Here is a 14,910-nt window from a genome sequence, read left to right on the forward strand (position 1 = left end):
CATCAGTGGTCATGATACACTGATATACTGTTTGTATTTTTGAAAGCTCTTTGTCTTTTTGCCTTGTGTTCCGTGGAGAGAGGGCTGAAGACCGGCGGTCTCGCAGCGCGGCTGGGGAAGCTGCTCCTTCACACCGTCCTCGTCCTTGCGCTAACGTTCACTATTAATTATTTAGCCAAGGTGAGCCCTGAGACTTGTACTACATCCTCCTCCTCCCCCCCTCCTCCTGTCACCAGGAATGAATAACAAGTCATCTATGTGTGTTATGAGCTGTGGAGAAGCCAGGAGAAAGGCACACAGGAGTCAGGAGGACATCGTGAAAACATTTACAGTACCAGTCAAAAGTTTGGAGACACCTACTCATTCCAGGGTTTTTCTTTTCTTTTTACTATTTTCTACATTGTAGAATAATAGTGAAGACATCAAAACTATGACATAAACATATGGAATCATGTAGTAACAAAAGTTTTAAACAAATCAAAATCTATTTTAGATTTTAGATTCTTCAAAGTAGCCACCCTTTGGGCTACCGAGTGGCGCAGAGGTCTAAGGTACTGTATCTCAGTGCAAGAGATGCCACTACAGTCCCTGGTTCGAATCCAGGCTGTATCACATCCTGCAGTGATTGGGAGTCCCATAGGGCGGCGCATAGTTGGCCCAGCATCGTCCGGGTTTGGCCGTGGTAGGCCGTCATTGTAGATATGAATTTGTGATTAACCGACTTGCCTAGTTAAATAAAGGTTAAATAAATAAATGTGTACACTTGGCATTCTCTCAACCAGCTTCACCTGGAATGCTTTTCCAACAGTCTTGAAGGAGTTCCCGCATATGCTGAGCACTTGTTGGCTGATTTTCCTTCACTCTGCGGTCCAACTCATTCCAAACCATCTCAATTGAGTTGAGGTCAGGTGATTGTGGAGGCCAGGTCATCTGATGCAGCACTCCATCGCTCTCAATTAGCCCTTACACAGCCTGGATTCATAAATTCAAAAAGCAATTCGACCATGAAGGCCTGATTCACGCAGTCTCCACTGAACATTTGATATTGAGATGTATCTGTTACTTGAACTCGCTGAAGCATTTATTTGGGCTGAAATTTCTGAGGCTGGTAACTTTAATGAACTTATCCTCTGTAGCAGAGATAACACTGGGTCTTCCTTTCCTGTGGCGGTCCTCATGAGAGCCAGTTTCATTATAGCACTTGACTGTTTTTGCAATTACACTTGAAGAGACGTTCTTGAAATTGTCTGGATAGACTGACCTTCATGTCGTAAAGTAATGATGGACTGTCGTTTCTCTTTGCTTATTTGAGATGTTCTTGCCATAATATGGACTTGGTCTTTTACCAAAGAGAGCTATCTTCTGTATACCACCCCAACCTTGTCACAACACAACTGATTGGCTCAAATGCATTAAGAAGGAAGGAAATTCCACAAATTAACTTTTAACGAGGCACACCTGTTAATTGAAATGCATTCCAGGGGACTAGCTCATGAAGCTGGTTGAGAGAATGCCAAGATTGTGCAAAGCTGTCATCAAGGCAAAGGGTGGCTACTTTGAAGAATATCAAATATATTTTGATTTGTTATTTTACATTTTTCGATGTCTTCACTATTATTCTACAATGTACTTAATAGTACAAATAAAGAAAAACCCTTGAATGAGGAGGTGTCCAAACTTTTGACCGGTACTGTATTTCCAGCTGTTTCAAAATATAGCATATAACTGAAATGTACATGGGAATAACTATGCATCTGTAATGTACTTGATGTTAACTTGCCTCTAAGGAATGTTGTTTTTAAAGGTCTGGCTGTTTCATGTTGACTCAGACATGCATAACCTGACCTTATCTCTTTTCCTTGTGTATCTTCATGTTTGTACAGCAAGCGTTGCAGCTCCGATCTGATGAACACATCTTTAAATTCATAAAGTCCAAATTTGGCTTGGGCCCTACGAGGTAGTATACACTTCATCGTGTTTTAATTATTCACTACCTGACACTTAGTGTAGAATCCTGAGATGATAAAACCCCTTTCATTGATCGCATATTAAATGTAATTTATACACACAGAGGAAATGTGCTGTAGTATTTCAGATTAAGTATACAGCAAACTGAAGGAAACAACTGCTATGTCAATACTCAAAGCCAGTGTTACAAGAGCCTGCCAACATCTCTCTCTCTCTCTCTTTCTCTCTCTCTCTGTGTGTGTGTGTCTCTCTCTCTGTGTGTGTGTCTCTCTCTCTCTGTGTGTCTCTCTCTCTCTGTGTGTGTCTCTCTCTCTCTGTGTGTCTTTCTCTCTCTCTGTGTGTCTTTCTCTCTCTGTGTGTCTTTCTCTCTCTCTGTGTGTCTTTCTCTCTCTCTGTGTGTCTCTCTCTCTCTCTCTCTGTCTCTCTTTCTCTCTGTGTCTCTCTTTCTCTCTGTCTCTCTCTCTCTGTGTGTGTGTCTCTCTCTGTGTCTGTCTGTCTGTCTGTCTGTCTGTCTGTCTGTCTGTCTGTCTGTCTGTCTGTCTGTCTTCGTGTGTCTTTCTCTCTCTCAGAGATTTTGATGCCAGTCTGTACCTATGTGAGGAAGCCTTTGGGCTGCTTCCCTTGGACACGTTTGACCGCTTGGCTGGCACTCTGCTGGCATACCCTTACCTCGTCACCCTGATTGTGCTCCTGGTGATGCTGGCGCTGGTAACACTGGCCAACCTCTGGTAAGTTGGATATCCTCCTGTGGCTGTGGACTGAGAATGACGTTCGGACACAGCCCACACACATATGCTTGAGTCATGCCCCGGACATAACGGGTCCCCGGCTTCCGAACGCCATCAGCCTTAATGCCATGTGAATATTACAACGCTTATCCACATTTTTATTGTGTTGTCACTTATTTTCTTCATTCTGTTTCCTTAAATTCCTTCACCATCTGTCATGCCGAGGCCTGTCTTATCCGGCTTCAAAACACTGAGATGGAGTAGAGTTAAAGAGGTTGCTTGTTGGTCGCCCACACATCTATCACGTCATTATTCTTTTTAATTAGTGATTCATTCATTCTTCTTTTAATCATTAGTAAAGAGGATCTCCTTTTTGTGTTTGTATATGCTTTATTTAGACAGTTTAGCTACCGACGGGGAGGTAGATGAAGAGGAGACACCGTAGGAAGGTTGAACACCACACAGGTGTTGAACCCCCGCCTCTAGGGTCGTAGTACAGTATGTACTTAGAGCCCACTTTACTACTCGACCACAGTCTTTGCGCACGTAATAATGATTTAGCCACTCGTATGCCACTGCTGTCAGTTAGATCCGTAATTCTCCAGCTGTGTGGAGACCTAATAGAACGTATTGAGGTAGTGGGTGGCAGGCGGCATCACAACAATCCTCTGAGTCCTCTCCCTAAGGCCCTGTGAGTATCTGAGCATGTCACGTCTCACTGTGTGGTTCTGTTCCTGTTTGATGAGAGAGAGAGAGAGAGAGAGAGAATCCTGCTCCAATCCTTTTGTCCTGTTCTCATTCCAGTTATCAGAACCCAGTCTGGACCCTCAGGCACTCAACCCTCCCACAAGCTAATCATTACAGGCTCATTTCAGATACACCAGTTAACCTTTTGGAGGAGAGCGAAAGACAAACTGAATAATCTGCCTAATGTCTCCAGCCCTCGCCTTTATGTATTATGCATCAATGTTATTCTCAGTGATTCTTCAGCGGTCGGGCGGCCGCAGAAAGGCCGAGGCGAGGCGCGGCCGATCTGTATGCGGGCAGATGTCGCCTACAATCTGTTACACACCGTCTTCTTCGGCCTCCTGGCGCTCGGCACCATGAGGTGAGCTCCGCTGCTTGTTCAAGATGATATCTCTCCCGACAGGTCTGGAATTATGCTGAATATACAACATCTACTTTCTTTATCTCTCTCTCTCTCTCCTTCTTCTTTCTGTTTAATCTGCCCATCTGTCCTCTGTCTGAGTGGCCCTCCCCAGGTCTTTCGGGGTTTTTTCTCTCCACTCTTGCTCTTTCCTTATCTGTCAAATGTTTTGATTACGCACCGTTTCCAATTTGTGATGTTTATTTTGCTGCCCCATAATATGAGGAGAACACTGCTGATAATATCCTTTTAATGCAAAGTACATTTTTGCGCAGTTAAGAAAATAAGTTTAAATAAGGTTGTTCTGCTCTTTTAAAGACACTGTTCTTCTCTCTCCAGAATGAAATATCTATGGACTGGCCATATGTGTGCCTTTGCTGCCTATGGCGTGTGTGGCAAGGAGCTGTGGTCCCTCTGCCTTAACATGATTCACTGTAACACTAAAACAAAGGTAAAGGCAACAGCTCCGATCCCTAAGGTTTCTTTTAACAGAAGAATGAGCACAGTACCGGTTAACAGCTTCTGCATTCCACCATGAGATGGTCCCAGTCCTACACTGAGCCAGTACGAACACGTTGGAATGGTTGCTCGCTTATACTGTGCTGAGCAGTTACAACCTTATCCAGTAGGTGGCAGTATGGTAACAACCAACGACCACCAACATGCCTGTACAGAGAAAGGAAATATCATAACAGATTGTAATGTTCACCCTGGTAATTTTCTCTCTCGTTTTGCAGCTGAGGCTGATCAGGTACACGCTTCCACTTGTCATTCTGTGTTTTCTATATCACAAGGTGAGACATTTGCCTTGCTATTTCATCACAATTTGCAGTACAATATTTTCTCACCCACAGAAATTGCAGTAACAGTGAACTGAAATGGAGTTAAAAATGGAAGCGGCAACTGGCCGGTGACTAGTGTGTTAAGGACTTTGGCTCTCTCTATCAACTGCACAGAGACATAGGCAGTCATCGGGATGTGTGAATGGATGTGTTTGGTTTATATGGAAGTGATTAATGTGAGCTGATGTGTTTCTGTGGAGTTTTGTTATTTAGAGTCTTTTTCTCCATGCTGTTTCTCTGTAGTTCTGGCCCAAACTGATGACGGAATTATCAGAACTGAGAGAATTCTACGACCCTGACACTGTTGAGCTGATGACCTGGATTAGGTAAAACCCGATGTATTTCTGCTTGAATGTGCGCACATACGCAGACGTACATGCACACGTGCGTAGATGTCAAACGACCGCAAATCAGGTTAGCTTTGTTCCACAGATCAAGTTCCGCCATCGTTGCCTGTGACTGCATGTGTTTATGTGAAATGTAGATTTGGTGAGCTGTGGCGCATGAATAAGTAATGGAGGTCTGGAGAGGACCCAGCTGTTGGCAGCGGTTCAGCCCGTGGCCCCGGGCCCCTGTGGAAGGGTTTTTATCAAGCCAATCAGTCCTGATGTGATCAAGAGATGGAGGTGAATTTGGCGTGGCTCCTTGGCTCTGAGAGAGACTGACTTGGGAGGACAGACCTTAAAAAGACTGTGTGAAATAACACAGTCTCTCTGCCTCCAGAGAAAATCCAATTTGCTCGGAGGATTAGCGTGTCGAGTTACCTTCACTGGTGCTGGCGCATTAAGCCTCTTGCCGTGCGCTAATTACATTTAACATGAAAGAGTTAAGCAGTGATCGTGTTTCATGAGACTTGGGCATAGCAAAGCTGATCTTGTTTGTAGATTATCACAAATTCAGAGGGAATGTGAACAAAACAAAAAAAAACGGGGAAATATATTTCTGTCTCATTCACAGTATTTACATGAAGTACTTATTGGTTTGTTATGGTAATCTTGCCGAATGTACTTGAACATACCGTGTATCCATGGGCGCTTTTTAAATAAATACATTGTAATAAATCTGAGGAGTTCAGGAGATTTAATCAAGAGACATTAAGGAGAGAAGAAGAAGCAACACAAACGTACAGCTCCAGAATACTGATGTACTCCTGCTGAAACATCAATACATTCGTGGGCATCGCGGTTTGTCTAGCAGCTCTTCTGGCAGCCTGGACTTCCTTGATGAAACTGGTTTGCCGACTGTTTCTTTTTCAGTTAAAGCTGAGTCTGTAATCGTGAGTCCCTCCAGCTTCCTCTTGCTAAATGCACATTCAGAAGTCAGTGGTAGGTAGCTCGCCATTGTGTGTGAATACGCTTGATAAGTTCTCTCTCTTGACTTTGCTGGCTCCACGCTTGATGGTGCCCTTTAAGTTGTGCTGGTGCCTTGTCATTACGGTCTTGGGCAGCGTTGTGAGGCACCGTCATCACAGACACCCTTATCATTTAGAGCATTGGCTGCCATGCAATTAATTTCCCCTCTTTTGTTCCGTGGTTAATATTGTCACGCCATCCTTTGATTCTGGAAAGCTGAGTTATTTCAAAATGTTGCCTTGTTTTTGAATAATGAAGACAAATGATGCTTTTGTTTTCCCAGGGAAACTTCTGTAGCTGTAAGAGCGGCTGTAATTTCGGTTCACTACTGGAACAAAGAGGACGTTTTCATGCTGTAAACTGTGGATTTCTTCATGTTTTTTCACACTCTCATATCCTCCACTTTCATCTCCTTGCTAATTGTCGTTCTGTCAGCTTGACTTTTCTCTTCCTTATAATTTGTCAAAATTAGAAGTTTTCCCCTTATTATACATAGTCTCCAGAGTATGTCAGTAGCAGTAAGTAAAACTCTGTCTATCCTCGTATGAACCACAGTTATTCCCCTCCTCAGGCTATTATCGATAGAAAGCTTGTAACTTCGCCCACTGTGAAATTGCTTATAATGAAATTTTTGCCAACCCTCCCTCTCTCAAACGATCAGTCAGTCAATCAATCAATCATCACCCTCCACTCAGTCTCTGAACTCTGTGGCAATTGAATTGGCCATTATAGTGGCTGGTTGGTGTAACAGCCGATATCTGTGGTGATCCATCTCTTCTAGCTGGGAGCAGAGCAGTCAGATAGGATGAGCGGAGCTGTAGGATCTTAGGAGGGACGTGACAGGCCCATCTCTGTTTCTATCTCCATCTCTGCCGTACCTGAGCTCCCTACAAATCCCAGCCGTTAGCACCTCAGTGCTGTTAGCATCCTCCTCCCTCCCGTACCTGCCTGTCTTGGACTCGTGCTGTGTAGACGTTACTAGGCTATCCTCCTCCAGTCTCTGATTGGTAGACACTGAAACTTTCCACCTATCTGTTCTCTTTCTCTCTCTGCCGGCAGCACTACCACTTTAATGTGTGCATCAACAGGTGTACAATGCTGTTAATTTACTGCATGACATAGTCCCACCTCTGCATGTAGCAGAAGTAACGCACAGGCACATTCATGCATACCAATTTCACGCTTAATCACCATCTGTGTCCTCCCCACTATTAACACCATTAATACGTTTTTGTAATGTCACCGGGGCGGCAGGCATTTAGATACCAGAATATACATATGAAATAGAAATCAGCTGAGGTCTGAGGAATCCCACTTGAATATGCAGTAATTAAACGCACACTCCCCCAGAGAGGAGGAAGTGACCCGGAAGAGCATGTCAGCCAGAGGTCAGCCCCATCACCTCATCACACACAGCCCAGGGTGGCTGGCGATTAGCCCCGCAAGCTGCTGATGCTCCTAGCGGGGGCGTCCCATCTCTCCCCCCACAGCCCAGAGGGAGTCAGCGGTCTCAACCTATTCCCTCTTTTTCCGTAATGGGGATTTGAACGGCAAATCAACATGAGGAATGGAGGAAATAATAGCTGCTGTGAAAGAGGCTCTGCTATGATCTCTTACCGAGTTACAGTGATTTGATTTCCTTTTCTAATATAGATAATACAATGGCTCTTCCGCCAGGGAATGAAACTGAAATAATTTAATTTGGGGAATTAAACTGAAATAATTCAATTCTACCTGTGTGTGTGTGTTTGAGCAAACAACCTTTTTCTTATGCTCTTTTGTGCTGTTCTCGACTGCCTACTTGATTTGTGAAATACCTGAACAGCAGCTCGACAGGTGGTTCTCAACCAACTATGCACACACTGTGCTGCTTGTTTCTGCCTGAAATTACCTGATTTCTCAGTTGTTACCAACAATTACCACCAATATAATTATTACTGTAAATTGGTGCCGTGAGTGGAAACGTGCACTCTCTCTCCACACGAGTGTATCCATGCAATCAGACTTGCCGGAGAGTGTACACAGCTCAGATTGTAAACATAACGATTGTTCTGTTCTCAGTGTTGTGGCTTGTGTTAGATGAACAAAAAATGCCCCCGAGTTGTGTAGCTGGTTAGAGGGGCTCTCAGGCGTGTGCAGTCACTGTGTCGATGAGCGGAGATCAGTGTTAGGCCAAGGTTGGGCTGTGGTAAGGTTGGGCTGTGGTAACAACAAGGCTCTACTTAGAGTCAGGCTCTCTGGGCTGTTCTAATGTCAAACATTCCACACCGGCTTAGTCCTTCCTGTGAGTCCTCCCTCACCACCTCTCTAGAAACGTCTTGAGAAAGATTCCTTTGCGAAAGATAAACATGCTTTATTTGTCCGAGGTCAATGATATGTTCCGAGCAGCCTTAGAAGGCTGTCCTTTCACAAGCCTTAGAATCTCTCCTTGAAGTTGTTCCTCCGCAAAACTTTAATAATAAAAAAAATATTGGTGTCATTGTAGCTGTGAAGAAGAAAGGAAAGGTCTTTCACATCTGCAAAGGTTATTGTAAAAGGACTTGATGGCACTGAGTAAAGAATACCTGCAGTGTCCAAGTACAGACATCAAAATGGTACTAGCCTGCTACTGAGTCACGAGAAACCAACCGCCAATCCCATTTTGATAAATGCACAAATGCAGCGGCTCTACAGCATGTTAACATCTTCTGCCCAGGTTTGAGAAGCGGCTGTAGCATGCCGACGGGGGATCTTCTGTGGTGGATCATGCTCGCACGCGGCATGGCCCTCTGTGTAGCGTACAGCAGTATAAACGCCGATATCTTCTTCCTTGTCTTCCAGCTCAAAGACCCCCAAGAAAGCGGTGTTTGCTGGCAGCATGCAGCTGCTGGCTGGGATCAAACTGTGCACAGGGAGAGTCCTGACTAACCACCCACACTATGAAGACCGAGCTCTGAGAGAGAGGACCAGACAGGTAAAACAAACCCTTTTATCCTTATCCTACTTCTATACTTAAAAAAGTGTATGTCTACACAAGACCTGACCTGAGAGGAGAGTAATACAGAGAAAACGGTTCACCTGTAAATATGTGATGACCAGGGTTGGGGGTCAATTCCATTTTAAAGTCAGTCCAACCAGGGAATTAAACTGTCCACGTGGAAAAGAAAAGGGCCGTGTTCAAATCGTCTCCACAATTGTAACGGAACTCAGAAGGCATGACCCTCACTCGGGTGACGATGCTATCAAGGAGAGGACACCACTTCCGTATACCTGTGCTGTGATATTAGCATGGAGGGGACGTCAACCGCGGCGGGGGGAAATGGAGTCCCATAAGCCTCAGCGTGAGAGCATGCCATCAGTCACTTATATTTCCTGTCTGGCTTTCCCCTCAGTTTAACAGAAGCGTGCGACTTTATCAGCCAGACAACGCCATGTTTTCATCTCACCCAGGGATGGCAAGTAGCATTTGTCAGATGCATAGATGAATTGTAGTGGTGTGAACCGTCGCTAAAGCTCGTTAGACAGTGCAGCGCGTGGGGCTAGGTGAGGGGGAGGCAGGCAGACAGGAGAGGAGATGGTGCACGGCTGCTGGATGGTTGGGTACAGAGCGTTCTGCCACTCTGTGGGTGGTGCTCTACGGCGTGTGATTCTGTGTCGTGCGGCGGTGCGGGGCCTCACAAAGCTCTGCAGGCAGAACTCTGACTAATGAAGCTCTGCAGCTGTGGGAGGGAGAAGCGAGGGAGGGCTCGCTCCTCAGGTTCGGGGGCTCTGGCTCTGCCTGGGGGACGTGAGCGGAATGCTCCCTCCACACCACCCTGCTGCGCGTCTGTCTGCCACTCAGCGTCACAGAGGGGTCAGCCCCCAGCACCAGCACGGCCCACTGTTAACTCTCATCACAAGGTCTCTCATAGCCAACTCTCTATCAATAAGTCATGCCTGCCTGTGTGTGTGTGTGTGTGTCTATCTGAGCCCTGTGTTGTACTGTGTTGTCCTCCATGTTTACGTGTGTGTGTGTGTGTGTGTGTGTGTGTGTATTGTCCCCTGGGTGTGTTTCTCTCCTCCTGGTCGTTTCAGGTGTATCAGATCTACGCCCATCAATCCCCAGAGGAGGTCCACGGGATCCTGCGCACGGCGGGGGCTGATTTCGTGGTGATGGAGGACAGCATCTGCTACGAGAGGAGGCATGGCCGGGGCTGCAGGCTCCGAGACCTGCTGGATCTGGCCAACGGACATGTAGGTGTCGTTTCTGGCAGGGTTTGGGATTCTGCGATGTGATGCCAGCTATTTCACGAATGTATGACTGCACGTGTGTGCATGTACACGCGTGAGTGTTTTTGATGTGCGTTTGTTTGGTTAAAATCTACTTTTTTTCAGAGAGCTGATAGGAGAAATATTGATTGGACCTCTTCAGTATGAGAGAAATGGAGGGGAGGGATAGATTCTTCAGGTGTTTGTGAGAGTGAGATTGGGATGGGGAGGGTTGTTTTGGGTGTGCGTGTGTTTGCATGTGCTCTCTCTAAATCACATGTTGTCTGTCAGCCTCTGTCAATCATAGACACATCAAAGTATGATTGCTTTGAAAGGGCTCAATTACAGGCAGCATCGGGTCTGGAGATTCACCCTCCTCTGATCTGCGTATCACCGCTGGTTGGAAGATGTATTTTCTCTCCTCCCGCTTTTGATGCTAAGAATAAATGAGTCACTGGTTATTTGGGTTTCTGGAGGCATGCTTGCCTTGCGTACCGACTCATCCTTCCCGAGTGGTGAATGTGGGGTTAGTAATGTTTCACTGCATGTGAACCCCATGTCCACATCATGCTCAACTCAGAAATCTTTATTGAGAGAATAACAAAAACTGATTTTTTTGGGGGGGGTCAATTATTGAATTCCCTGGATCCTTGTGGTACAAATCTAACTCAAGGGTACTATTTGAATGCATCTAATATTGAACGCATCTAATCTGTTTTTGGATTAGATCATGGATGGCCCTGGGGACAACGACCCAGACTTGGTCCACGCCTCCCACCCTCGCTTCTGTGAGTCCGTCAAGACAGACGGCCCTGCCTACACAGCCCTCTTCACCCGCGTGTTCCAAAACAAGACCTTCCACGTCTACAAGCTGAGGAGGGGCAAGAAGAGAGCCAAGGGCGACAGAGAGCCGGTGGCCATGGAGGATAAAACCCATTAATAAGACCCTGGGTTACCCCATAAACAACCCCCGCCCACCCATATCCAGCAGCCTGCCCAGTCTCCGACTCAGCCTCCTGCTCCCTGCCATGTTGATAACCTGATGACTGCTCTGTGCTCCCTGCTCTCTGGTCTACTCGACTTCATCTGGAACCATGGCTGCACCCTCCCGCCCGCCACTCTCCCTCCCTCCATCCCTCCCTGCGCCACGGCAGCCCGAGGCAGGTAATCACGGCCGGCTGACACGGCGCTGATTTGAACAGCGTCTGATTGTGGCAGGCGAGCAGATGAGCACATGCATATCAAACCAGGGCTTTGTGTCAGGAAGCTCATGTTTAAACAGGAGAGGGAAATGACGGCACATCACAACAACATTCACGGCTCTCTCTCGCGTTCACCCGGACTAAAGGGAGAGCAGAGAAGAAAGAGGAGAGGAGAGGGACCTTTGAGAGGGAGCTGATTGAAAGCTAGAGCAGTGGGGGTAATTATTGCGAAGGCCAGTCTGGTCTCTTTGGTGGCTGGGTCTGCAGCCTGACTGCACAGCTGCACCCTGTTCCATTTCCTTGTTTTTAAACCGTGCCATGTCTCGTCTCCACTTGTTAATGAGGACTCCTCTTTTGATACTCTCTCACAGAAACACAAAGTTCTGCATAAGTTGTCAGTTGTGGTGGCTCAAGGGGAAGTGGCATTCTCATTGTAATGCATAACAGTCCTATCACTGAAGAGTATTTGCTTGTTCATTCCGTTGCATTGAAATTGGATGTTTAATTTAGGAGTTGGCTAATAAAAGAATGCACGAGGGAGAAGTAATTTCAGTATGTTTGCCTAATAAGTGCATACTAATGTAATGTTTTAGAGCATTGACATTCTTAATTTTCATATTTATTAATAATTCAGTTTAGATGCATTGGTCATTTAAACCGACAGTATTTTTTTAAATGAGCAAACGCTAGAGCACATAATTTATTAACTCTGTGTATTCGCTCACAACTCAACACCACAGAATCATATAGTATTATGTAGAAGGACAGCATTGTGGGTAAACCATGACCACTGGTCAATGTTGAATTAGGTGAACGATTAACATATTCATGGCAACTGGTCTATGTAGGACTGGCTAACATACAGTGGGCATCAGAAGTATTCACCGCCTTGGATTTTTTTCACGTTGGTGGGTTACAAAGTGGAATTGAAGTAGATTTAATTGTCATTTTCCTGTCATGGATTTACACAAAATACTCAATAATGTCAAAGTGAAAAGAATTGAAATAATAGAATGTATACAGATTAATAAGAATTTAATGACTAAAATAAAGTTGTTGCATATAAGTATTCACCCCCTTTGTTTAGGCATGCCTAAATTAGTTCAGGAGTAACATTTTGGCTTAACAAATCACAAGTTACATGTGAAATAATAGGGGTTGACATTATTTTTTAATGACTTCCCCTTCCTCTGTCCCTCAGTCAAGAATTGAATTTCAAGCACAGATTCAACTACAAAGACAAGAGGGGTGTACAACGAAGCAAGCTACAGTAGATCTACTCAGAGTTTTCTAAAGCCAGCCAGCTTCAGTTGCTTTCCCCTTCCAGCTCAGGCTTCATCCGTACCACGACGGGGGATATTGCTTGTCCGTCTACCAAACTCTAGCAGGCTTGAAACTGCGTGTGCCTGTTGCACGTGGCTAGTCAAACACCAAACTTTTCATTGAGACAATGCTGAAACATCAACCCATGGGAAAGTCGGTGCCATACTTTCATTTGTGCCAAAATCAAAATGGAAGGATCTAGCAAATTCAGCGGGCTTTCGTGTGAAATAGACTTTTTGAAGTGCTGTCTTTTTATTACTTTGGTGTGGTTATCAACACACGTAACTTTTCCCCCACTCCTATTGATAAAATAATTGTATTAGGTCATATAAATGTTTCACTGTGGGTGAAGTTTCAAATGCATTTGTCATTACTAAATGTGCAATGTGATTAGTGTGACCATGTTAAAATACCTATTTGGATAGTCCCATCTGTAGATGCTCTACAGACGGTCATACTGTCAATATGCCATTAAGGTCAAACTATCTGTTGATAAGTAACTGTGGTTAGGGTTATGTTACGGTTAGGGTTATGTTACGGTTAGGGTTAGTAGATAGTTAGTGGAAATTTTACAGATGCTTTACACACTACCCACCCAAAACACGGCAAAGGAATACACATTTTGGCCTAAATGCAAGCCTTATGTTTGAGGAAAATCCAACACAACACATCACTGAATAACTGTATCCTTATTTTCATCATGGCAGGGGCATGCTTGACATCGGCAAAGACTGGGGAGTTTTTCAGGATAAAAAGAAATGAGACAGAGCTAAGCACAGGCAAAATTCTGGAGGACAACCTGCTTCAGTCTGCTTTCCACCAGACACTGGTAGAGGAATTCACCTTTCAGCAGCACCTAACCTACAACACAAGGTCGAATCTACACTGGAGTTGCTTACCAAGAAGACAGTGAATGTTCTTGAGTGGCCAAGTTAGTTTTGGCTTAAATCTGCTTGAAAATCTATGGTAGGACTTTAAAAATGCTGTCTAGCCATGATCACCAACATCTTGACAGAGCTTGAATGATTTACTGTAGAAAATAATCATTTACAAAAATCGAGGTGTGCAGAGCTCTGAGATACTTACCCCAAGAAGACTCACAGCTGTAATACTTATCTAATCAAGGTATAAAAGAAAAAAATGTAATTAATCTAAACAATATATACAGTTGAAGTCGTAAGTTTACATACACCTTAGCCAAATACATTTAAACTCAGTTTTTCACAATTCCTGACATTTAATCCTAGTAAAAATTCCCTGTCTTAGGTCAGTTAGGATCACCACTTTATTTTAAGAATGTGAAATGTCAGAATAATAGTACAGAGAGTGATTTATTTCAGCTTTTATTTCTTTCATCACATTCCCAGTGGGTCAGGCGTTTATATACACTCAATTGGTATTTGGTAGCATTGCCTTTAAATTGTTTCACTTGGGTCAAACGTTTCGGGTAGCCTTCCACAAGCTTCCCACAATAAGTTGGATGAATTTTAGCCCATTCCTCCTGACAGAGCTGGTGTAACTGAGTCAGGTTTGTAGGCCTCCTTGCTCACACTATTTTGTGAAGTGCACCAGTCCCTCCTGTAGCAAAGCACCCCCACAACATGATGCTGCCACCCCCGTGCTTCACTGTTGGGATGGTGTTCTTCGGCTTGCAAGCCTCCCCCTTTTTCCTCCAAACATAACGATGGTCATTATGGCCAAACAGTTCTATTTTCTTTTCATCAGACTAGAGGACATTTCTCCAAAATGTACGATATTTGTCCACATGTGCAGTTGCAAACCATAGTCTGGCTTTTTTATGGCAGTTTTGGAGCAGTGGCTTCTTCCTTGCTGAGCGGCCTTTCAGGTTATGTCTATATAGGACTCGTTTTACTGTGGATAAAGAAATGTTGTACTGGTTTCCTTCAGCATCTTCACAAGGTCCTTTGCTGTTGTTCTGGGATTGATTTGCACTTGTCGCACCAAAGTACATTCATCTCTAGGAGACAGAACGCGTCTCCTTCCTGAGCGGTATTGACGGCTGTGTGGTCCCATGGTGTTTATACTTGAGTAATATTATTTGTACAGATGAACGTGGTACCTTCAGGCGTTTGGAAATTGCTCCCAAGGATGAACTAGACT

The 14,910-nt window shown here is 44.8% G+C and overlaps 1 protein-coding gene across 9 annotated transcripts in view; it reads left to right on the plus strand.

The window, feature by feature from the left end:
- LOC115202940 (probable C-mannosyltransferase DPY19L3) overlaps positions 1–13,574 on the plus strand; it is a 38,357-nt gene extending 24,783 nt beyond the window's left edge. For 8 of the 9 annotated variants that reach the window (XM_029767131.1, XM_029767133.1, XM_029767132.1 and 5 more), the window contains 10 exons: positions 79–180; positions 1,884–1,957; positions 2,538–2,696; positions 3,676–3,804; positions 4,183–4,294; positions 4,581–4,637; positions 4,929–5,011; positions 8,858–8,990; positions 10,091–10,249; positions 10,992–12,529. In XM_029767131.1, the coding sequence (XP_029622991.1) occupies positions 79–180; positions 1,884–1,957; positions 2,538–2,696; positions 3,676–3,804; positions 4,183–4,294; positions 4,581–4,637; positions 4,929–5,011; positions 8,858–8,990; positions 10,091–10,249; positions 10,992–11,204 (1,221 nt within the window). In that variant the 3' untranslated portion in view covers positions 11,205–12,529. Of the gene's footprint in view, positions 1–78; positions 181–1,883; positions 1,958–2,537; positions 2,697–3,675; positions 3,805–4,182; positions 4,295–4,580; positions 4,638–4,928; positions 5,012–8,857; positions 8,991–10,090; positions 10,250–10,991; positions 12,530–12,667 lie in introns of those variants that run through there. The other variant, XR_003880086.1, reaches the window with a different exon arrangement.
- The last annotated feature ends 1,336 nt before the right edge of the window (positions 13,575–14,910 follow it).

The sequence above is a fragment of the Salmo trutta genome, chromosome 12 (assembly GCF_901001165.1).
Source record: "Salmo trutta chromosome 12, fSalTru1.1, whole genome shotgun sequence".
Taxonomy (NCBI): Eukaryota; Metazoa; Chordata; class Actinopteri; order Salmoniformes; family Salmonidae; genus Salmo; species Salmo trutta.